The following is a 25,136-nucleotide window of genomic DNA, read 5'->3' as shown; positions in this document are numbered from 1 at the left end:
AGTTATTGCAAATGCTTGACTGCAGTTCTTGCTAGATGACAAAACCACTTATTAGGTTTAGAAGGAAATGACTTTTTCTACATGAGGTAAAGTTGGAGAGCTGTTTCCCCAAACTAAATGAAATCATCATTTGAAAAACTACAATCTGTATTTACTCTGAACATCTGTGTTAACATTTGAAATTGGAAACATGTAAGTGTAACAAACATGTTAAAACATAAGAAATCAGGAAGGGGCATGTATAGGAATTTCTTTTACTTATGCATTAATCACATTATTTTATTGTATAATGCCTTGGTGCCACTGGATTTTAACATGTCTCACACTCATACAGTAAGACAAATGCTGGGGGTCTAGTAAGGAAGTTGGGGGAAGCAGACAACTCCACAGGAAGAGTCTTTTGTGTCTTTGAGGACTCTGGTAGGAAGCAAGGGAGTGTGAACCTTAAGGTGTGAAACAGCTGTGTACTGCCTTTTGTTCCTGGAGAAGGTATTTAACTGAGAGCCATGCTAGGCTCAGGGAGACTCTGCTGACCGTCTGTCCCGCGGTCATGCAGGGACTTCATCAAGCTTGCTTGTCTGTTCTTTGTGTGTTTGGATTAAAGAATGTTAGCTACCGCTCACCGCTCGTCTGCAGGCTTTATTTAAATGGAAAACTTCCACAACAGGCAAAAAAAAAAGCTTTTTGCTAAAAAAAAAAAAAAAGATTTAAAGCAGAAGTTTTTTGCACTGCATTTTAAAATGAAAACATATTGCATTTATTTGCAATTAAAAACACACAGAGCAGAAAGTGTGTTACTGTTTTACATCCACAGACACACAAGAAAAGAAGCAGGCAACATGAGGTCAAGTTATGGCAATTTTATTTTTGTATGTCAGTACATGCATTCAGAATAGAGTTTTTAAAAAACAAACAAACGTCCCAAGTAAAGTTTGGGGGGATTTTTGTGAAAGAAAGGTTGAGAGAGGGGGAAGGAGGAAGATGCTGCTGGGTCAGTTCTTTCTCAGCAGTCTGCTCCAGAATCCCCTCCTGTCCTCGGCTTGCTTTTCTTTTGCCTTCAGCTCTTTTAAGGTTTTGTTGAGCTGCTCCTCGGCATCTTTAAATGTTTCTTTCAGCTGCTGTTTGGCCAGTTTCCCTTTGTGTTTGAGGAGCTCTTTAGCTTCCTTTTTGTGCTTTTGTATTTCTTTAAGTTCATCTTTGCAGCCTTTCTTGGTCACCGTCGTTTCTTTCTTGAATACCTTCAACTCAATTTTCCCTTCTGCAAGTTCCTCTTGCACTTTCATCAGTTCCTCCTTCATGTTTTGAGTGTAACTCTTTGTATCTTCCATTTCTTTCTTTGCTTCCTGTATTTTAATTTTCTCTTCCTCCAACACTTTTTGAGCTTCCAACAATTCTTTCTTCATATTTTCAATCTCATTTTCTGTCTCGTGTTTACATTTTTTCTCCTCTTCAAGTTGTTGCTTCACATGCAGTAATTCCTTCCTTAGTGTTTCAGCTTCAGCCATTACATTTGCAGCGTCTTGTGTTGCCAACTGCATTTTGCTTTTTTCCTCTTCAAAAGCTTCCTGCACCTCCTGTAATTCCTGCATCACATTTCCTGCCTCCTTCTTTGCAGTTTGATATTTATTTTTGGCTTCTTGTGCTGTGCTTTTCTCTTCCTCCAATGCTTTTTGAGCTTCCAACAGTTCTTTCTTCATGTTTTCATTCTCGTTTTCTGCCTGTTGTTTTCTTATCTTCTCTCCTTTAAGTTTGAGACCCACATGCAGTAATTCCTGCAATACTACTTCAGTTTCAAACTTTGAATTTTTAGCTTCTCCTCTTGATTTTTCTGCCTCTTCTTTTAATTTGAAATTTTCAGTCTGTATCATTTGAAATTTAAAATGAATCAGCTGTACTGTATTGTGAGATGAAGCACTCGCCGATCCTCTTCTCGATCTCCCTTGATTCATTTTGGCCTTTTAAACAAAGGAACCAACGTTTTGTAGAGGAGTGAAGTGAAGTTTTCGATGTTTCTTCGTCAACTGTCGTCTGTCCTGCACAGAGATGCTGCTGTAGATGTGTCTCTAGCTGTGTCTGGATACAATGAAACATGTTGGAACTAAGTGCTTGTGTTGCACAGTTCTACTAAACATTCCATTTCATGCATGCTCCGCCCACATGGTCAGGAATGTCAGGTGCTGCATCTCCAAATGCTGCTCCCGTTGCCTAGCAATAACAGCTGTTTACTTTTTGGGGTCTGGTTCATTGTTTAATAAAGAAAACATGTCCAAGTATTGGGTGCTGAGGCTCAGCGCATATTCTAGCCTGCTGTGTGGGTGGGCAGCTAGAAATCACTGGTGGGCAACATGAGTGAGGAGAAAACTGGAGCAGCCAAGCAGGGAGCTGCAGGTTGCTGGTTTGAGTCTCTGTTCAGATGCTGGTGTCTCCTCTCTCTGAGATGTCTGCAAACAGTCCCAGATAAAACAATAAGGATAATAAACAAACACGTGACTAAAATAACAATTATGACTCTGATGTGTTTCATGTGTAGCAGGATGGCCTCTATACAGCAGTCGCTGCAAGCATCCACATCGCCACACTTACTATTCTTTAAGCAGGCGTGCTGGGCTCCTCCTAAGGAAAGTTTGAAACTTCATTTCCTTCATGCTGGTGAACTTTTTACCAAATATTTTCATCAAAGCTTCTCCATCACTGACAGGGATTGTTTGGATCTTCACACTCATCTCCACCAACCCTAAAAAATGAGTCTCACTTTGCTCATATAATGCCAGGAGTGTCTCCATATTCCACAAAAGTCTATGCAAACATGTAACAGTATCCCATATTCATAGAAATATTATTGATATTATAACAAAAGCTGTCACCAACACAATTGTCCCAAGTGCTTTTTTTTATTAGTTATTGCAAATGCTTGACTGCAGTTCTTGCTAGATGACAAAACCACTTATTAGGTTTAGAAGGAAATGACTTTTTCTACATGAGGTAAAGTTGGAGAGCTGTTTCCCCAAACTAAATGAAATCATCATTTGAAAAACTACAATCTGTATTTACTCTGAACATCTGTGTTAACATTTGAAATTGGAAACATGTAAGTGTAACAAACATGTTAAAACATAAGAAATCAGGAAGGGGCATGTATAGGAATTTCTTTTACTTATGCATTAATCACATTGTTTTATTGTATGATACCTTGGTGCCACTGGATTTTAACATGTCTCACACTCATACAGTAAGACAAATGCTGGGGGTCTAGTAAGGAAGTTGGGGGAAGCAGACAACTCCACAGGAAGAGTCTTTTGTGTCTTTGAGGACTCTGGTAGGAAGCAAGGGAGTGTGAACCTTAAGGTGTGAAACAGCTGTGTACTGCCTTTTGTTCCTGGAGAAGGTATTTAACTGAGAGCCATGCTAGGCTCAGGGAGACTCTGCTGACCGTCTGTCCCGCGGTCATGCAGGGACTTCATCAAGCTTGCTTGTCTGTTCTTTGTGTGTTTTGATTAAAGAATGTTAGCTACCGCTCACCGCTCGTCTGCAGGCTTTATTTAAATGGAAAACTTCCACAACAGGCAAAAAAAAAAGCTTTTTGCTAAAAAAAAAGATTTAGAGCAGAAGTTTTTTGCACTGCATTTTAAAATGAAAACATATTGCATTTATTTGCAATTAAAAACACACAGAGCAGAAAGTGTGTTACTGTTTTACATCCACAGACACACAAGAAAAGAAGCAGGCAACATGAGGTCAAGTTATGGCAATTTTATTTTTGTATGTCAGTAAATGCATTCAGAATAGAGTTTTTAAAAAACAAACAAACGTCCCAAGTAAAGTTTGGGGGGATTTTTGTGAAAGAAAGGTTGAGAGAGGGGGAAGGAGGAAGATGCTGCTGGGTCAGTTCTTTCTCAGCAGTCTGCTCCAGAATCCCCTCCTGTCCTCGGCTTGCTTTTCTTTTGCCTTCAGCTCTTTTAAGGTTTTGTTGAGCTGCTCCTCGGCATCTTTAAATGTTTCTTTCAGCTGCTGTTTGGCCAGTTTCCCTTTGTGTTTGAGGAGCTCTTTAGCTTCCTTTTTGTGCTTTTGTATTTCTTTAAGTTCATCTTTGCAGCCTTTCTTGGTCACCGTCGTTTCTTTCTTGAATACCTTCAACTCAATTTTCCCTTCTGCAAGTTCCTCTTGCACTTTCATCAGTTCCTCCTTCATGTTTTGAGTGTAACTCTTTGTATCTTCCATTTCTTTCTTTGCTTCCTGTATTTTAATTTTCTCTTCCTCCAACACTTTTTGAGCTTCCAACAATTCTTTCTTCATATTTTCAATCTCATTTTCTGTCTCGTGTTTACATTTTTTCTCATCTTCAAGTTGTTGCTTCACATGCAGTAATTCCTTCCTTAGTGTTTCAGCTTCAGCCATTACATTTGCAGCGTCTTGTGTTGCCAACTGCATTTTGCTTTTTTCCTCTTCAAAAGCTTCCTGCACCTCCTGTAATTCCTGCATCACATTTCCTGCCTCCTTCTTTGCAGTTTGATATTTATTTTTGGCTTCTTGTGCTGTGCTTTTCTCTTCCTCCAATGCTTTTTGAGCTTCCAACAGTTCTTTCTTCATGTTTTCATTCTCGTTTTCTGCCTGTTGTTTTCTCATCTTCTCTCCTTTAAGTTTGAGACCCACATCCTGTAATTCCTGCAATACTACTTCAGTTTCAAACTTTGAATTTTTAGCTTCTCCTCTTGATTTTTCTGCCTCTTCTTTTAATTTGACATTTTCAGCCTGTATCATTTGAAATTTAAAATGAATCAGCTGTACTGTATTGTGAGGTGAAGCACTCGCCGATCCTCTTCTCGATCTCCCTTGATTCATTTTGGCCTTTTAAACAAAGGAACCAACGTTTTGTAGAGGAGTGAAGTGAAGTTTTCGATGTTTCTTCGTCAACTGTCGTTTGTCCTGCACAGAGATGCTGCTGTAGATGTGTCTCTAGCTGTGTCTGGATACAATGAAACATGCTGGAACTAAGTGCTTGTGTTGCACAGTTCTACTAAACATTCCATTTCATGCATGCTCCGCCCACATGGTCAGGAATGTCAGGTGCTGCATCTCCAAATGCTGCTCCCGTTGCCTAGCAATAACAGCTGTTTACTTTTTGGGGTCTGGTTCATTGTTTAATAAAGAAAACATGTCCAAGTATTGGGTGCTGAGGCTCAGCGCATATTCTAGCCTGCTGTGTGGGTGGGCAGCTAGAAATCACTGGTGGGCAACATGAGTGAGGAGAAAACTGGAGCAGCCAAGCAGGGAGCTGCAGGTTGCTGGTTTGAGTCTCTGTTCAGATGCTGGTGTCTCCTCTCTCTGAGATGTCTGCAAACTGTCCCAGATAAAACAATAAGGATAATAAACAAACACGTGACTAAAATAACAATTATGACTCTGATGTGTTTCATGTGTAGCAGGATGGCCTCTATACAGCAGTCGCTGCAAGCATCCACATCGCCACACTTACTATTCTTTAAGCAGGCGTGCTGGGCTCCTCCTAAGGAAAGTTTGAAACTTCATTTCCTTCATGCTGGTGAACTTTTTACCAAATATTTTCATCAAAGCTTCTCCATCACTGACAGGGATTGTTTGGATCTTCACACTCATCTCCACCAACCCTAAAAAATGAGTCTCACTTTGCTCATATAATGCCAGGAGTGTCTCCATATTCCACAAAAGTCTATGCAAACATGTAACAGTATCCCATATTCATAGAAATATTATTGATATTATAACAAAAGCTGTCACCAACACAATTGTCCCAAGTGCTTTTTTTTATTAGTTATTGCAAATGCTTGACTGCAGTTCTTGCTAGATGACAAAACCACTTATTAGGTTTAGAAGGAAATGACCTTTTCTACATGAGGTAAAGTTGGAGAGCTGTTTCCCCAAACTAAATGAAATCATCATTTGAAAAACTACAATCTGTATTTACTCTGAACATCTGTGTTAACATTTGAAATTGGAAACATGTAAGTGTAACAAACATGTTAAAACATAAGAAATCAGGAAGGGGCATGTATAGGAATTTCTTTTACTTATGCATTAATCACATTATTTTATTGTATAATGCCTTGGTGCCACTGGATTTTAACATGTCTCACACTCATACAGTAAGACAAATGCTGGGGGTCTAGTAAGGAAGTTGGGGGAAGCAGACAACTCCACAGGAAGAGTCTTTTGTGTCTTTGAGGACTCTGGTAGGAAGCAAGGGAGTGTGAACCTTAAGGTGTGAAACAGCTGTGTACTGCCTTTTGTTCCTGGAGAAGGTATTTAACTGAGAGCCATGCTAGGCTCAGGGAGACTCTGCTGACCGTCTGTCCCGCGGTCATGCAGGGACTTCATCAAGCTTGCTTGTCTGTTCTTTGTGTGTTTTGATTAAAGAATGTTAGCTACCGCTCACCGCTCATCTGCAGGCTTTATTTAAAGATCTTGAAATGGACATGTGTTTGTCATGGTCCTGGGCCATGTGGGCCCAGTATTCTTAGTTTTCATGTATTTTTGTATTTTGTTCCTTATTTAGGCCATGCTTCCTGGGTTGATCTGTTACGTTGTTCCTTATGTGTTTTCCCTTCGTGACTCTTACCCCCTGTGTGCCCCTCTGTGTATTTATGAGCCCTCGTCTCTCTTTGTGCTTTATTCCATGTTTCCCCAGCCCGTTATGTCTGCGTTCTCCCCGTGCTCTCTCTCCTCCTGTCTGAACCTCTGTGCCTGTACCCGTCAGCGTTATGTTCACCCCGCCCTGTCTCGTTATGGTTATCTGTGTCACCTGTGTTCCCCGTGTGTTCCCACTTTCCTCGTTAACCCTCTGTGTATTTCTGTCTGCGTCTTCCTCTGTTCGGCGTCGCGTTCTCCCTCATGCCGTGTGTGGTTCTCCCCGTGTCTTCCGGTATATGTTACTTTAGCTTTTCCCAGTTTAGTGTAGTTTTGTATTGCTTTTGTATCATCGTTATTGTTTGTCACTTATCAGCAATAAAGCTGCATTTTGAGTTTATCCCCCGTGTCTGTGAGTTTGCAATTTGGGTCCTCATTCTGCCTGCCACACGGCCGAAACATGACAGAAGAACGCGACCACGATATGGACCCAGCGACTCCTGGCAGAGACGTAATACAAGCGGTGGAGTCGTTATGCTACCAGTGGAGCCGAAGCTCTAGTGAGGAGGAGAGGGAGGAGTTACTTTCCTCGTTGGGGACAAGCGTCACGGTTTTTCCCTGGTTATGGGAGGCGCTACCCCCTCTGATCTCGGACTTCCTCCGCACCATCCTCCCAGCCTGCCCTCGGCAGCATCAGCGGTCCGGTGTGCGGACTGCGTCACCACAGCCCCGTGGCCGCGCAGCCTCCCCTCCGCCTGCTGTGAGCATACAAGTCGGCACGCTGAGGTTCGCCACGGCACCACACTCCTCTACGCTGGCGCCGTCCCTCTACTCGCCGGTTTCCACTTCGCTGTCGCAGCTCAGTCGTTCACCCTCACCGCCTCGACCGACCTACCCGTCTTCCGCTTCCTATCTGGCACGGATGTGGTCAGAAGACGAGGAGCCGGTCGCCACAGAAATCGAAGTTTCATCCACGACCACCTCAAAGAGGAAGCGGCGTTCGCGTCGCCGTCGCCCAGCGCTACGGCATGTTTCGCCCTCCAACGAGCCACACGAGGATGCGGGGGAGGTCATGGATTTCGACCTGGAGGAGCGGCAGCGTGCAGCATGCGATCAACTGGATGAAGAGCTCCGGTGGAAGCCGTGGCTAGCTCCTGACTATGAGGAGATCTTCCGGGGAACCCGCCTGGCTCTCGGGGGTCCCCTGAGCTTCCAGGAACTCTCATCTACCGCTCCATCAGCACCCAGTTCACCAGCCTCTGCGACGCCGCCCGGCGCGCATGAAGCGCCGTTGTCTGGTTCATCGGGAGCTGCAGTCAAGCAGAAACGGCGTTCGCGTCCCCGTCGCGCTGCGCGACAACCGGAGGTGAGTGAACGCACTCTCCCATCACCAGCCTTCGTTGAAGCCGTAGAAGAGGAACTAGATTCAAGTTTACAGATCCAAGGGTCACCATTAAAGGAGACACATAGTGTGGAGGCGGCGGACTCCAGTACTGTGACTGATGTGGTCAGTTCGTCTGGCTTCCATGAACAGGGAGTAAGACCCACACAGACTGTAAATCCCAGCACTGGAGAACCTCAGCCTGTGTTCTCGTCACCGCCACCGGAACAGGAGTTTGACGGTCCAGCCTCTGAGCCGACCGGGGAATCCCCTGTTCCGTGTTTTTCTTGCAGCGAAAACAATGACATTATTTCAGAGACAGCCAGTGCTAACTGTGAACTGAGTAATACAGCGCTAACCGGGCCGCCGCCCAGAGAGTTTGCCCCGAAGACACCCGTAGACAGACCTAGTGATTTGGCAGGGACCTCTGGTATAATACTTAGAGGGAGGGAGACCTCCACAGACCTGAAAGCTAATTGTGTGACAAGAGGGGAGGAGGAATTTCCTCCGTTGTCCGTTGCTTCGCCTGGGGTTCCATCTAAAGCTGAGTTGCCTGTGGCTAACGCCTCCCTTCCTGAGTCTGCTCTGCTCACCTACGAGGTGCTTAAAGTAGACACTTGTGCTTTCACAGCGAGTGAGGACTTTTTAGAGGAGGGTCATGTCGCAGAGCATATAAGAACGGAGGGTGAGACGAGGTGTGATCATGTTTTGCCTGCTGCTCCTGTGTCCAATGAACTTAAAAATAAGAATGCTGGTCATGACCTCATGTTGGGACTTAAAGGTGACAACAGGGATTCTAATCAGGGTAACACGAACTGCAAAATGTCCCCACCTAAATTCTGTTTTCCCCACAGTCGTGAGCAGGGTGTTTTTGGACTGTTTACCTCCATCCCTGCCGCCTCTACTCAGAGGATTGAGTCTGAGACCAGGGGATACGATTCCACTATTAATGACCATGTAGCGTCCCCTCACGGAGTTACTTTGACACAGTTCTCCGAGGTTTCTGTGAGCACATTATCGGGCAGGGTTTTGAGTCCCAAGGTTAATGTTAACACCAGCACAGCCGGAAATGTCACCCATCTCGGCTATGGTTGCTAGCACAGCATTATCCGTACCCATTTCACCATACACTCTACATAACACCCTTGAGTTACAGTCCACCTCTAGCGTGGTTCCAAGTCAATGTACCACTTACCGCTATCAGACTGGTCAATTCTCATCACCCAGATCCATATCTGAATATCTCATGTTCACCCAGGGACTTCCCCCTGGAGGTTTAAGTCATGTTTTTGTGGGTAATATAGTAATCCTTGTTTTCCCTGTGGCTGACCCTGCTTACCTGTGCCATAACGTTATGTCATTGATTGAGTCTGAAGGGCGGAATGTAGACACAGGGCTTTCTGTTTTTGAACCTATTATGTCAACTAACATGAGTCTTGCAGTGACTGGGCTGGTCTCTGCCTCGAGACATCTCACACCTGTTTGTTTCTGGACCGATACCTATAAGATGTCATGTGAACGCAGCCGGCCTATTGCCACGTCAGCTGGAGGGTCCGAGGGGCCCGTTCAGCCTCATGCCTCGTCAGCTGGAGGGTCCGAGGGGCCCGTCCAGCCTCATGCCTCGTCAGCTGGAGGGTCCGAGGGGCCCGTTCAGCCTCCTGTCTCCGCTGGAGGGTCCGAGGGGCCCGTCCAGCCTCATGCCTCGTCAGCTGGAGGGTCCGAGGGGCCCGTTCAGCCTCCTGTCTCCGCTGGAGGGTCCGAGGGGCCTGTCCAGCCTCACGCCTCGTCAGCTGGAGGGTCCGAGGGGCCCGTTCAGCCTCCTGTCTCCGCTGGAGGGTCCGAGGGGCCCGTCCAGCCTCATGCCTCGTCAGCTGGAGGGTCCGAGGGGCCCGTCCAGCCTCATGCCTCGTCAGCTGGAGGGTCCGAGGGGCCCGTTCAGCCTCCTGTCTCCGCTGGAGGGTCCGAGGGGCCCGTTCAGCCTCCTGTCTCAGCTGGAGGGCCCGAGGAGCCCGTCCAGCACCATGCCACATCAGCTGGAGGGCCCGAGGAGCCCATCCAGCCACCTTCTGCTACGCCTGGTCCAGCCTGTGCTTCGTCAGCTGCGGCCTCGGAGCCTTCGTCAGCTGCGGCCTCGGAGCCTTCGTCAGCTGCGGCCTCGGAGCCTTCGTCTGCTGCGGCCTCGGAGCCTTCGTCTGCTGCGGCCTCGGAGCCTTCGTCTGCTGCAGCCTCCGAGTCTTCAGCCTCGCCTGGTCCAGCCCCCGAGTCTTCAGCCTCGCCTGGTCCAGCCTCCGAGTCTTCAGCCTCGCCTGGTCCAGCCTCCGAGTCTTCAGCCTCGTCTGCCGCGGCTCCGGCCTGTGCCTCGTCTGCCGCGGCTCCGGCCTGTGCTTCGTCTGGTCCTGTGCCCACCGGGCCATGGCCAGCACGCCTGACACTGGAGAGCCGCCGCTGCCTTCCGCGCGGCCGGCCCCCTGAACTGCTCCGTCGTCTCCTCCGCCGCCGCCGCTGCCTTCCGCGCGGCCGGCCCCCTGAACTGCTCCGTCGTCTCCTCCGCCGCCGCCGCTGCCTTCCGCGCGGCCGGCCCCCTGAACTGCTCCGTCGTCTCCTCCGCCGCCGCCGCTGCCTTCCGCGCGGCCGGTCCCCTGAACTGCTCCGTCGTCTCCTTCACCGCCGCCGCTGCCTTCCGCACGGCCGGCCTCCGGACCAGCTCTGCCACCTGTGCCACCCGCCTGGTCGGCCCCCCGACCGTGTGACCCGTGAACTCTTGTGCCTGTGGGCTCTGGGTCGGCCCCCTGAACTTTATTTTGACTACGGTCATGTGCTCCTGTGTTTTCTGTTGTTTGTTTTGTTTCCCGTTCTGGTCCCTCCGTCCTGGTCCCCCGCCTCCCGCCCTGGGTGGGTTGTTTTCTGTTTTTGTTTCTCGGGTTTGGGCTGTCGGGAGCCAGCCCTTTAGGGGGGGGTGGTGTCATGGTCCTGGGCCATGTGGGCCCAGTATTCTTAGTTTTCATGTATTTTTGTATTTTGTTCCTTATTTAGGCCATGCTTCCTGGGTTGATCTGTTACGTTGTTCCTTATGTGTTTTCCCTTCGTGACTCTTACCCCCTGTGTGCCCCTCTGTGTATTTATGAGCCCTCGTCTCTCTTTGTGCTTTATTCTATGTTTTCCCCAGCCCGTTATGTCTGCGTTCTCCCCGTGCTCTCTCTCCTCCTGTCTGAACCTCTGTGCCTGTACCCGTCAGCGTTATGTTCACCCCGCCCTGTCTCGTTATGGTTATCTGTGTCACCTGTGTTCCCCGTGTGTTCCCACTTTCCTCGTTAACCCTCTGTGTATTTCTGTCTGCGTCTTCCTCTGTTCGGCGTCGCGTTCTCCCTCATGCCGTGTGTGGTTCTCCCCGTGTCTTCCGGTATATGTTACTTTAGCTTTTCCCAGTTTAGTGTAGTTTTGTATTGCTTTTGTATCATCGTTATTGTTTATCACTTATCAGCAATAAAGCTGCATTTTGAGTTTATCCCCCGTGTCTGTGAGTTTGCAATTTGGGTCCTCATTCTGCCTGCCACACGGCCGAAACATGACATGTGTTTCCTTGAGAAATAAAATGATTATTGTCTCATCTTTCAATAATAAAGTCTTCTAAAGGAGAAGTTCCTGTGGGGGTTATGAGAAAAGGTCCACAAAGTTGCAGTGATTTTTACTTTTATTCATTTTTGTTTTTGCATCTTCTTTGCTGACGTTCTCCCTCTCTGTGTTTCAGGTGTGAGAGCACAGTACAGCTCCAGAGAGTCCCCAACACTGACAGTTTCTGTCTGATCCTCCCTCCCAATCTGAAGTCAGCCATCGCTGCTGTGACATACATGGCCGAGCAGCTGAAGAAGCAGGACACGGATGACTCGGTGAGTGTCAAGCAGCTTGTTATTCACTCTGCCTACAGTTCCTGAGTACAGATTGTTCCAGACATGCCCTAGCGATGTTCTTGTGTCATTACCTACTTACGGTACATTGCTGACTCAGTTTTGTGTCTGCGTGTGTGCGTTCTCTGCAGCTGACAGGAGACTGGCAGTTCATCGCCCTGGTGGTGGACCGTCTCTTCTTGTGGTTGTTTGTCATCATCACCACCCTGGGAACTCTGGCTATGTTCCTGGATGCCAGTTTCAATTACACACCTGACAACCCCTTCCCATAGTGGATTCCATATGCACAGCAGCTGGAGTTTGATTCATTGTTGCCACTTTACTTCTACTTCTTGTTGGTGCTTTCCGAGATCCCCGGATCTAACTTTCCATAATATCTATTCCATAGGTGTGTAGTCAGCCTCTGAAATGCTTTGTAATTAACTTAACAAGTAGAAGCATGCCTGTGATTTCATACCACAGAAATCGTGTAAAACAGTGATTTCTCTAAATGATCCAAATAACTATATAACAATGTGTGATAGTTTTTTTCATTTTTTTTAGTCTAACACTTGAAATACTTGTTTGTTTGGTTTTTGTAACACTCATGTTTAATGTAATTTGAAATACAGTAGTTAGCTTTTGACTCTGTTGCCCTTTGACATGTATCTGTGGTCAGATTCTGGGACTGTAATGTTGAACTTTTAGCAGTAGAGGGCAGTGACATAATGTTCAAAGATAGAGTCACTGCTGAGGAAAGAAAGGTATTTTTAAAGAGGCGTGTTTTTGCTTATGCCTTTGCATGTATAATTTAAGAATATTTAATTTTTAACTACAACTAAATATTAAGATATATATGTGCTCTGTACTTATGAACTATGCTTTTAACACAGTGCAATTTTCCTAAAACCCAAATAAGTACATTTGACTCTGTAGTGTTTAAATCATTTATCTAGCATTAATGATAATTTTTGTATTTTTTATTTACCTTAACCAGAAATGTATGACTAATTTATATTGGTGAAGAGAAAGAGTATGTCACTTTAATACTTTTAATATTCTAAAGGTTCATAAGACTAGATAAAGAAGGAAAACATATTTATAGAAAATACAGAATGCTCAGTTTATTATGTTCTCTGTGGAAGGAAGGGAGGAAGGGTTAGATGCAAAGAGTTTAACTATTTTAGCATATTTCTTTAGCCCTAATCCGAATCACTGGGGTCCATACACCCCAAACCCTACAGGAATATTTTCGTAATATCTCGCACGTGTTTTTTTTTCTATCATTCCGATTTTTATGATTTTGTCAGTGCCGTGAAATCATTGTTTTCTATTCTTGCTTTGCTTAGTGCTTTTTACAAATACAAATGTTTTGAGGTGCCAGGGGACCCCAGTTGAAAGCACCCAATTCCACCTCTGCAGTTTTAATAAACGGAAGTATTTGTTTACTTAATATTTGTCATGGGCTCTAAATTAACACACCGTGTCCAGGGGACTAGGTGCACACTGACAGTCATTTTTAAAAAAAGAAAGACTTCATTGCTGACTTCATTACCTGGATGGGAAGTGGGAGACAATGCTGGATCTACTGTACCTGTGAGAGCTGCAGCATGCCTCGGTCATACCACACATGAAAAGGAGAGCAGATACTGCTACATTGCATGTTTACTCTGAGCAGCAATGACCTTTCTAGGAGTTAGGAAACCTCCACCTGCTGACTGACAAGTACGCTGTTGGAAGATCTAGTTAACCAAAGAGTTTCCTTTGCCCCTGATTCACAGACAGGAAGGTTGAAACTATTTGCTCCTTTTTTCATTGCTAGCATAGCATGCGGAAAATACTACAACTGCCCATTCCGTCTGGCTAGCTTTAGTCTAATTAGATTGTTTCTTGTCCCTTTACAGCCACAGAAAATAAAAACTCTGTTCATAATATTTGCAGACAAATGATGTGGTTCCGTTGGCTTTGTCAAGTCATGACTTCTAGCTTGCACTGGGGCAGTAGGCGAGGGTTAGGAGTTTGGTCGTTTGGGACTCAGAGTAGAGTAAAGCCACTTCTACTCCACATAGAAAGGAGCCAGTTGAGGTGGTATGGCCATCTGCACAGGATGCCTCCTGGGTGAGATGTTTTGGCCATGTCCCAGGAGGTGGTGAGACAGCTCCAGGACAGACCCAGGACCAAGATTACATATGTGCGCTGCCTGGTGTTTATTTTGCTAATTTCTGTGGTTATTTCAGTTATTTTATATTGGGGTCAAAATTACCTCGACTGGTTCATCATATAAATCACAAACATATTTAAAATGACAGAAAACCACAGAAGTGGTAACATTGCCTGATAAAAAGCTGCAAGTTGCATTAAATATATTTTCATTTTGCATAATGGGCAAAACTAATGACATTAGTTGCATTATCAATGATGCTTTGGGAAGAAATAAGTTTTGCTTTTGTTATTATTTTGCTTCTCACAGCAAACGCCCCCATGGACCCCACACATACATACATATATATGACAGATGGATGAGGGTTAAACCAACAACTAATGATTATTGTTGAGATAATGTTAGTTAAGCAGTTTTCCAATGCATGTCTCCTTAGAAACGTCCTACTAATTCAGTTTTGGACAGATTGTTTGATAATGAAGTTTTAGTTACTTTCAAGTTGAACTACTGTAATCATATTCAATAAGAATGTGCCTTTAAAAAAACCTTTTAAAACTGAGACTCATCTCCACAGTCAACAAGACATATTCTGTAAAGGAATAAAGTGAAGTGTAGAGGCTATAAACATGACTTGAGTATAGAGTTAGTTCCACTTTAACAGGAGAGTTTGCTCAGTCCACAGTCCCAACTCAGCATAGCTTTTTTTTGTTGTTGTACTGTTGCCAATATGACCTCAACTAAAAATATGTTAGAGTCGGTTTTAAATTCATGGTCGTGCTGACTAAGATTTGGCAGTTGAGAAGGTTTTAGCCTGTTGGATTCAGTTTTAGTATCAGAATGCCCTTCAGTTAACTTCTCCTGAAATTTGTTGTAGTATATTTGTAGTAATAAAATAAAGGCAAAACCACTGGAAACACAGCTTACAGTTTTCATATAGCAGTGTGTACTTTTAGAAAATCAGCACATTCTGGATCTTGCAAGTACAGTTTAAAGACAAACTAATCTAGCTTTCTAATCATTCAATTGTCATTCATTGTCAAGAACTTTTCAAAACTTTAGTGCACACATTACACAGTTAACAGTGACCACGTATGTGTTCTACCTAAAATGCACAGGAGAGATATAAAACTGAGAAAAGGATGCCCCTCTTCTTCAAATCCTCCTGCTGATAAGGCTCTGTACATCCTGCAGATAACTGTCTGAAAATGTTTCTGTTAAGAATGCAGCACTTGCCAAAGCTCCTAAGAGAAAACAGTGTCTCTTTCATGTCGTGCTACCTACAAGGGAAGACAAAATAGAAGTCCACAAGACCAAGAACACAATCTATTTGTCCTGTCCTGCTGTTGCACAAAAGCCAAGACTTCTTGTATAAGGAAACTGAAGGTGGAGAAGAGAGGGGACATGTAGAGACAGGCGCCATCCCCTCATTTATGCACTGAGAGCCTTTCAGGGAAAAGCTGTGGGCCCACTGTGTTTTATTGCTAATGCCTCAGTGACTTCCAAGGGCACTTAGAGTTTAATCCTGGGATTTGCACTCCACTTGCTCACTTCAGACCCAAGCAAGGCCTCAGTAACAGGAGGGAGGGCCCCTGAGAGAATGTTGTTAGTGCCCCTTGTTGGTCTGATTTAGCTGTTTTCTTCTTCACCTCCTATTGAGCTTTGAGCAACGGCTAAACCGGCAAGACGAATGTGTGTTTACGCTTTTAAAAAAAGAAAGTAGTAAAAGAGAAAGGAGGAGATAGAGAAGAGGGGTGGAAAGAGCAATGTTCTTCCTTTTATTTTTTGTTCTTTGCAGTCCAAGACCTGGGTGGAAAAGCAGCCAAGAGGACATCATATAAATCAGGTTACCAGTAGCAACAGCACTGCTAGTGCTGAGCCCCTAACCGTCTTCCCGCTCATCTTCCTCTTCCACGTATCACCCAGCGCTCACCTTTTCAGATGTTTGTCTTCCACCCCTAAAAACCTCCTGCCTCATCCTCCTCCTCCTCATCAGCTTCTACTGTATAGAAGAGAGAAACAGAGAGATTCTTTATGTGTTCATTCCTCCCCAGCAACAGTGAAGCATTTGGTGGTCTTAACAGCAGAGCCCTGAGGCCAGGATACAGTAGAGAAGAAAAGAGTTATGAGGTGGTTTAAAGTGGGCAGAAAGGGCGAGAACGTGACAAAATGTAAAGTTCAGAGGAAGGCCGAGTAAGGGGGGTAACAGAGCTGCGAGAGCAATCTGAAAAGCCTCATTACATCTTAAATAGGTAATCCAGCCAGTAGGTGAGCACATTCCCATTAACCTGGCAGTGGGAATAACTTCCTCCAGGCTTATGGGTTATTACTTCCTTTCCCTTTACTGTAGGGCTATTGTTTATCCCCAGCTTGAAGTCATACACACTGCAATGCTGACCCTGACATCTGACCCGGACAATACGTGCTATTGTCTCTTGGTTTCTGTCCATTCACAAAAGGAAGTGGCTAAAACTGGTATGTTAAGTGGACCTAAGAGAATACATATATTATGATATATTATTAAGAACCCCCATGAAAAGTTTTTTGAAATTTAATAAATGTACATTTGTGACATTATTTGAGTCCAAAGTTTGGATTGGCCATTGTTGGAAGTAATTAAAAGGCCAGTTTTTAATGTTTTTTATATGTATGATTTTTTCATTACTTATTATAATTGTACTAGTAATTATCTTTAACATGTAAGGCTACAAAAGTCCTGAGAAGTTCTCCAAACATGAAGTGCATGCTCTTCTGCTAACTTTTCTGATTAGATATTCTTCTGTTTCGATGAATTTTCCTTTTTTGTATGAAACTGCCCCATGTGGACTTTCTTCTTTTTATATTCTTAACCTACTGGTTATTCCTCTTTTTTTTTTTTTTTTTTTTTTTAGCTTCTTTTCAATCCTGACCTCATTAGCGTGGTGTTGAACACATTAGTTTAACAAGTAAAAGGTTTGATTCCAGCAGGAAACACAAATCCCTTTGGGGCTGTGTCAGTGAGGACATCTGGGGCAATCATGTACAGCTACCTGCTGTGATAAGCTTCTATCTCACTGTAAGTAGGAAATAAGTTAATTTGGAAGTCAAAGCTGTGGATGGAGAATCGCGTAAACAAGATTAAAAATCAAAGTGAAGTCATGTAAATTTAAGGAAAATACTTAATTTTCCGCTTTTGTGGTGATATGAGTTGTGATTAAACGTTTGGGTGAGCCACATGTCAACACAGACTGCAGTGAATTGAAGTTTAGGATTTGCAGTTCTTGCCCTTTTTAGATAAGATAAGATAAGATAAGATAACCTAAAACACTAGAATAGGATAAGATAACAAGAATAAGATACTATATATATACTATATATAGAATAAAATACAAAGTTGTCAAAAAAAAGAGAATTGCACTTAGTGTTATTGCACAAGTGTGGATCTGTGTGTTTGGTCAGCAGTGAAGTCCTTGTTTTGGGGTCTGACAGCAGTAAGGAAAGACCTGATAAATACAGCGAGATGGGAAATCCTCATCAATAAAGAAACATAATTTTCTCTCGTCATTCAGACTAAGGTCACACATTTCTCAAGGCTTCCTTTTTTCAGACATAGTAGATGCCGCTATGAAGCTTTAATTGTTTTGTTGAGTGAGAGCAAGGTTCCTCTTTGGGTATGTTTTGGTACTTCTTGCATGCACTGCATACTTCTGTAAAGAATTTACTTAAAACATTGTTTTAAATAAAGCAAGGCCAAGACACCTGCAGGTACAACTGCTACACAACGGTACATTTAACTCTTACAGTTAAACTTACTATAGGTTTGAGTCATATCATCAAATTGTGTCTCCAACATACACCTGCACACACTGACATACATAAGCAGAAAGAGCACATTCAGCAGCCTGTCACATATTTGTTCCTGTTTTGATCTTTAATAACTTTCTTAGAAAATGTTCAACAGTGTTTTTTATGTTATTTGACGCTTCAATATGCCCTTTCAGTCTCATACGTTACCACAGAAAAACTTTTGAGAAGTTAGGTTTAAAAAAACAAAAAAACAAAACAAAACTAACGTTGACTTCAGACTACTCATCCTGAGTGATGGCAGCTGAACAGCGCAGGAATTCACAGAGACGAATTGTCGGGTTGAAAGACGACCTGTGGCTTTGCTGGAAGCGGTGGGGGCATTTCCCAGCAGAGCACAGAAAACTGCGACTCCATGCATCAGCGGGCATGATAATTACACACCCACTTCCATCATCACCAGCAACTTAGATGCCCATCCCCAACTAAAGACCCCCGCCACACACTTCTGCACGGACACGGACACTACCTGCGACTTTTGCATCATTTCCTGACTAATAAGAACAGACACTTTAGAAGTTCTGTAACTCGAGCAAAGTGAAACGAACACCGGATCCTGTTAGAGGTTCATTAAGAGCATGGCCAACTCCGGGATCCAGCTGCTGGGATTTTTCCTATCATTAATAGGTATTGTCGGTCTGATCATCGGGACTATCCTGCCGCAATGGAAGATGTCCGCGTACATCGGAGACAACATCATCACAGCTGTAGCCATGTACCAGGGACTCTGGATGTCGTGCGCTTTCCAAAGTACCGGGCAGCTCCAGTGTAAAATCTACGACTCCATCCTTCAGCTCGACAGTAAGTGGCGCATTTTTACCCCCTTGGTTTAAAAAAACCACTGAACAGGTTTAGTTCCTGCAGGTGCAACCTGCTCATCACAAATCATTATTAAGTAGTCCTTGTTTATTGTCTTGTCTAGTCATCATTTTATATGGAAAGTTTAAAAAAGAGGAAAATGACTTTAACTTTTAAAAGGAAACAACACACTGGCACGTTCTAGGAAAACCTTTTTTAACCACATGCCATTTGCTCCAGGAATGAACCTGAGCCCTGCATCACCACAGAGATCCTTTAGAACACATGTGGTCAAACTCATGGCTGGAGGGCCAAATCCAGCCAGATGCTAATTTTAAGCAAATTTTCCAGCTGCTTCAGGTCACAAAACAATAAATTTAAAGGTTTTTCACACTGAAAGGTATACCTTTGCGCTATGATACATGTAAAATACATGATCCAATTTCTATTTTATTTTTGAATATAGTTGTCATATCAAGTTTTTGTATTCACATGTTGACTTTAATGTCAAATAAATGGATGTGACTCCAATTGTATACAAGAAGGATGTTAATTACTGATATAATGAGGGGATTTTTTATTTTTTTATTTATTTATTACAGTTATGAATTACATTTTTAATTCCCAGCGTGTCTCTTTGTGAAACTGAGTCCGACACCCCAGCTGTAGAATATCACATATGGTGCAAACAGTGCAGGAGTGGCTGCTGCCAAAATAATCTCTTTCATACCTCAACTGTAGCTTCCCAAGAACAAGTACAGAAAAAAATGATTTAAATACTCGATATCTTCAAACTCACAGGAAGAGACGTGACCTCTGTTTGTAAGCTGGCTACAAAAAGAAAAAACAAGCAAAAAACTGACAGACAGTGCTGCTTCTTTACTGATGATGATGAAAAATGTAAATGTTTTCACATCTGCTGTTATAGTTAGTACAGGACACATTCTTAAATGAAGGATAACACACTGTGGATACTAAAGCTGTGCGTGATGGGTGTGTGTTGGCCCACTTCAGTGGTTTGTTGTAATGCTGTCATGCTGTATTAGCTGAAATGATGATGGCCTCAGGCTGTTCTCTGTATCTGTCTCTGAATCGGTTTTTGAGGTCTAATTATACCAACACTGAGAAAAGTGGCCTGAATTGGTTTACTAAAGCGTAAAGCTTTATTATACAAATACAGGCCATTTACCATTTTTACTATGTAATTAAAATGTTATTTCTAAGACACCTTTCAGGATAAACACCCTACACAATAAAATACCAGAGGATAAATTCTCTGATTCTTATATAGCACTTTTCTACTCTCCTGGAGCACTCAGTGTTCACTCATTCACTGTTTTCTGTGCTCTTATGTGCATAGAAAACACATGTGCATCTTATGTGAACACTGTGACAGAGAACAACTTGGGGTTAGCGGCCTTCACTGGCATGCAGGCTTGGAGAGTCAGGGATCAAACCATGAACCTTCCAATCAGCAGAGCACCTGCTCTACCTCCCTCCTGAGCTACAGCCACCCACCGCAACCTATAAGATAAAAACAGAGCTAACCAAATGCATAATGGCCTTATACAAAATCTATCATTGTACATGGTGTATAAAAGGTATACAACTTTATTTATTATGAGATAATTTAGCTGGGTTTTTTTTTTGAGAACAAGAAAAGCTACGGTGTCTTACAAGCGTCCCATTGTAGAGTGTAATCACACGGCCAAACATTATTAGCATATGTGAAACAGCAGACACTCCAAGCCAGGATACAGTGTATCCTTCTCTGCTCTCATTTTACTGTATAATGACCCTGTTGCTTGGCATTTCCCACTGATTTATATTCTGTTTCTGCATCCTCCTCTCCCCTGCCTCTCTCCACCCATCACTCCCTCACTGCAAAAGGTTTTGTTTGTTTGGGCAGAGCAGGGATGGCCTAGACTGGCACAGACTGGTTCTACCGTAGGTGGACAGGGGGGAGAGGCAAAAGGGGTCTCACCCTGTGATAGGTTTATAGTGTGTGTGTGTGTGTGTGGGGGGGGGGGGGGGGGGGGGCACTGACAGATGAGAATCATGACAGCAATGTTTCCACGGGCCTCCTCAAAGGGAAGACATTCGAGGGTGTAAGATGTGTTCCTTCATACTGTTTATGTGTGCTCATGTGTATCCCATGGTTTCCCTTCCAGGAAAAGCTCACATTAAAATGTCTTCACAGGCTAATGCAAATGTAATTCACAACCTGGACAGCCACATAAAGCCTCCTTGATATGTTGGAGGCTGTTTGTTAGTCTTTATTATGTTCTGTTTTGTGACTCCTCATTTGCACTTTAACAACAGGATTATTATAAATGGTCTCATTTTAGTTTAGTATTTTTTAGACATTACTGTATGAAACAAAACAAATTATTTTCTTAAAATGCACACCCACATTCCACAACACAAAAGGTCATTTATTCTCAGGCTCCACACTGTTCTGTTACATTTCCTCTGCTTCATCGTTTTCTGTTGCCTTTCTTTCTCTTCCTCTGCTCCAGGTTCGCTCCAGGCCACTCGTGCCCTGATGATAGTTGGCATCATTGTTTCCATTGCAGGTCTGGGTGTAGCCTGCATGGGAATGAAGTGCACCACTTGTGGAGGAAGTGACAGACTACGCAAGGCCCGCATTGCCATGACAGGAGGCATCATCCTGTTAGTGGGAGGTGAGGGAGCTTACCAAAGAACCTAATTTGGCAAAGACCAGTGAATAGAATAGAACAGAATAGAATTCAACTTTATTGTCATTGCACATGTCACAAGTACAAGGCAACAAAATGCAGTTTGCATCCATCCAGAAGTGCTTTAGCCATGATATAGATATATTACAAAATATATATTAGCAATAATATAATAATATAGGTATATAGATATATATGACTGATTGGTGTAAGATTTAAACTGTCAAAATGTTATATCATCCAAAGGTTTTCACATAGGGTCATGTATGGTAATACAATGATGTTGTGCAGGGTAATTTAGCTTTGAAAAATATCTTGTTACATTATAAGATTACCTCCAATAAAAAGTAATCTGTCATGCTACAGCATTACCTGATGAGAAAAATAAATCTTCAGAGTACTTTGGCATTACCAATAATGCAGACGACTTGCTAATTTTATTCAGAAACCTTTATCTTAAAAGCTTGCTGTTGTGTTTTCTGAGCTTTAGCACATGTGTCAGTTATTAAAGCTATTTACAGAACCTTGTGAAACACGTCTGATCAGGAAAAAGTGTACTTTTTACAACGTTTAAATATTTTTAACGTTGTAAACGTTTTAAATGCTGATGTTGGGTAGAGTCTTTACCATATTAACTATCTTGGTTTAGCCAGTTAGCATGCTAATATTCGTGAAGAGCATGCTAATATTCGTGAAGACAGTTGTTGGATATTTGGTGAATGTGTGGTGAATTAGCTTTGAATTAGCTTTCCAGATAACGTACTGCAGCTTTGCTAGCTACCATATGAGACGGCTAATTGTAAAATAGCCCGTTTAAACCCAAACGTTTGTTTTTGCACCAAGAAATGAATGACACTATTATAGTTAATGTTCAGGGAAAAACTACATTTTAACATTTACCTTTCCATCCATGTCCTGGTTGACGTGAAGCATTACAAATAGTAGATATGTTACAATAACTCAAAGCAACACTCAACACGAGCTTGCTGGAAGAACATGCTAATATTGTTGTCTTCCTTTCCAAATATATTTAAAAGGGATGATTGTCACTGATTTGTGTTTGTAAGTATTTCATCACTATATTGTATAAAACATACACATTCAGTGTAATAGCTTCCTGTGATCCAATAAATAATGGAATCCATTTATGTAATTCCATCAAAGCACAATTGCCTAGATGTCCTGCACATCATACAGTAGGTGGGAGGAGGTTTGATCCCCACTCCAAAAAGCTTTCTACCCACTGATCTTCTCTGGCCCTCCAGAGGTCATTAGAATGAATGAATCCTGGCACTGAATCTAAGATCAGAGCTCTAACTGGCTCTGAAGAGAACAGAAACACTAAAAGCTAATTGTTCTGGAGTCAATAGCTAGCCGCCTGGTGACTGTATAAAGGGAATAAAAGCCTGGCTGGGCTTTTTCTGGCTTTGACGATGTGTTGATTGACTTTTGATCTTGCAGGGCTGTGTGCTATCGTAGCGTGCTCCTGGTTTGCTCACAATGTCATCAGGGCTTTCTATAATCCCTACACTCCAGTCAACACCAAGTAAGCAATCTAAAAGCACCCATTTCTTCTTTTTTTCTGTTTTACTGTTATTATGATTTATGTATTATTTATGTATTATTATGCATAAAAATTGTTTTTCCTTTAGTACTGTAGCTAAAACTGGTGTGAGAGAACAGTGCATTTTATTCTTTTACAGCAGTGATAAGCTAGTTATGTGACATAAAAATCTGGATGTCATCTGATCAGCTCAAACTAAATCTGTGTTTATGCTACTGGGTGAATGAGGCTCATAGTAGAAAAGGTTTTTTTTTTTTTTTATCTCTCACTCCGGCTTATAGAGCTCTGGGGACAGTCCATGTCTATTATCCCTTAAAAAAAACCCTTAAAAACGCCAATCTTGTGATTTAATGCTATTTTCATACTATATGTTCTTTCTCTTACTCTCTTTGCATTGATGCACTACTTGCTTTTGAAACATAACAACTGCATAAATGACACCAGTGCAGGTTACTTTATTAACACATCAGTTTTGCCTTTGTTCGTAATATTGAAGCTGAGGATTGGGGTTGCCTTGTCTTTCCAGGTTTGAGTTTGGTGCGGCCATCTTCATCGCGTGGGGCGGTTCTCTCCTAGATGTCTTAGGTGGGGCCATGTTGGCTGCTTCTTGTCCAAGGAAGAAGCAAGTGTCCAAGTACCCAGCCATCGGCAGTACCCGCTCAGGCCCTCCAAGCAGCACTAAGGAATATGTCTGAGATTCCCCAACCATGTAGCCAGGAACTTTAAAAGAAGCTGAGGAGAATGATCCTCTTCAGCATCAGCGAGGCGGAAAACCGAAGATGTATGGATGATTGTGAATCACATGGAGGCAGGAAGTACTGAAAAAAGACTTTCTTTACTTTGTGTTCAGGCCTTTGATGACCCTTTGATTATTAAGCAGCACCCTCAATTGTTTAATGACGGATGTCTCTCACCCAATCCATACATTCCTCCATTGTTTACAAGTAGTCTTCACAAATACATTATAATTGGATGTCCTGACTTAATAGACAAACCCTCTTGGGCTAGCTCTTGAATTGCAGCCTAAATGGTGGGTTATAGCCAATACTTGCGCCCTCATGTTAGAACCAGCATTTATTAGCATTTGCCATGTAATTGAAAGTAATCAATTACAGTTTGGTGAGTAGTCTGCAAGTCAACACGCTGTCCAACACAGGAACACGGTGACAATACAGCATTTTATATCAACTGTTAGTACCAAAATAGATGTCACAATGAGCAGGGTGTGATTTCACACACTGCGATGACACAGGCCACTTGCTACAGGACTCCCCACAGCTTTTCATACCAGCATGTTACAAAGCCTGTTCAGATATAAAATATCTGATGTTGTAGTCATCACGCCATTATCGCTCTATTGGCCTTTCTATCAGCCACTGAGGTTAAACTGCAACTATTTATTTTGTCAACTGTAGGTCTTTACTCGTGTAGATTTGCACGATTGTTAGTTCACTGTAGCTTCTTGTAGCTTTCACAATTTAGTGTTTTTTAAATGTTCTGAACAGTTGGTTCTATGTTTGTAAATGCCATAGGTTTATATACTTTTAGCAGATAACAGCACCATGGAAAATATATGAAAGAATATTTTTAACATGTCCATCAGTACTTAAATAATAAAGATAATGCAACATTGTTAACTGTGTCATGGTCCATCAAACTGGTTATATGGTTGTTTTCTCCAGTGCAGTAGCACAGTAACATTTCTACTGACAGTCTTTTCATAGATTTTGCACTTTCTGTTTCATTTGAACTAGTAAAAGTAACCTTTAGGGGACATTTCATGAATGTTTTTGAAGACATTCATAACATTCATCAAAGCTTATGTTGTGTAAAACCTTTAGAGAACCTTCATGGAAGACTGGATAATGGTTCTTTGAAGTGTGTTTGCAGCTTTTAAAAAAAAAAAAAAAAAAATCTGCTAGGATTCTCAGAACCTTTAGGGAACCCTGAGGTGACATTTTCCAAAGCTTCTCTGAATGTGGTCATTTTCAACTTTTAAAGAACCTTAAAGGAACATTTTATAAAACACATTTAAGTGGAACCTTTAAATAACCTTCAGGGAGCAGTTTATTAGTAATGAACTAGTCGATACTAAATGTTAGTAACTTTATCAGAGTTCTTAATGCTTTAAGTATGTTGTTTAGAGTCTTAATTTACTCCTACAGACACCTAATTGATGAAAACATTTAGAGTGATGTTATGCGAGTTA

The 25,136-nt window shown here is 42.8% G+C and overlaps 2 protein-coding genes across 2 annotated transcripts in view; both read left to right on the top strand.

Moving 5' to 3' along the window:
• Window positions 1-13,318, top strand: part of chrnb1l (cholinergic receptor, nicotinic, beta 1 (muscle) like) — a 31,908-nt gene extending 18,590 nt beyond the window's left edge. The window contains exons 10-11 of the mRNA XM_026161598.2: window positions 11,730-11,868; window positions 12,018-13,318. Of these exons, the coding sequence (XP_026017383.2) occupies window positions 11,730-11,868; window positions 12,018-12,158 (280 nt within the window). The 3' untranslated portion in view covers window positions 12,159-13,318. The remainder of the gene's footprint in view (window positions 1-11,729; window positions 11,869-12,017) is intronic.
• A 4,913-nt stretch (window positions 13,319-18,231) lies between these two features.
• Window positions 18,232-24,560, top strand: cldn7a (claudin 7a). Its single transcript, XM_026151917.2, has 4 exons — window positions 18,232-18,667; window positions 21,184-21,348; window positions 22,825-22,909; window positions 23,454-24,560. The coding sequence occupies exons 1-4, from the start codon at window positions 18,445-18,447 to the stop codon at window positions 23,620-23,622; spliced, it is 642 nt and encodes a 213-aa protein (XP_026007702.1). The 5' UTR covers window positions 18,232-18,444; the 3' UTR covers window positions 23,623-24,560.
• The last annotated feature ends 576 nt before the right edge of the window (window positions 24,561-25,136 follow it).

The sequence above is a fragment of the Astatotilapia calliptera genome, chromosome 3 (assembly GCF_964374335.1).
Source record: "Astatotilapia calliptera chromosome 3, fAstCal68.1, whole genome shotgun sequence".
NCBI lineage: Eukaryota > Metazoa > Chordata > Actinopteri > Cichliformes > Cichlidae > Astatotilapia > Astatotilapia calliptera.
The sequence above is the reverse complement of the archived record's forward strand: the minus strand, read 5'-3'. Positions and strand labels throughout refer to the sequence as shown.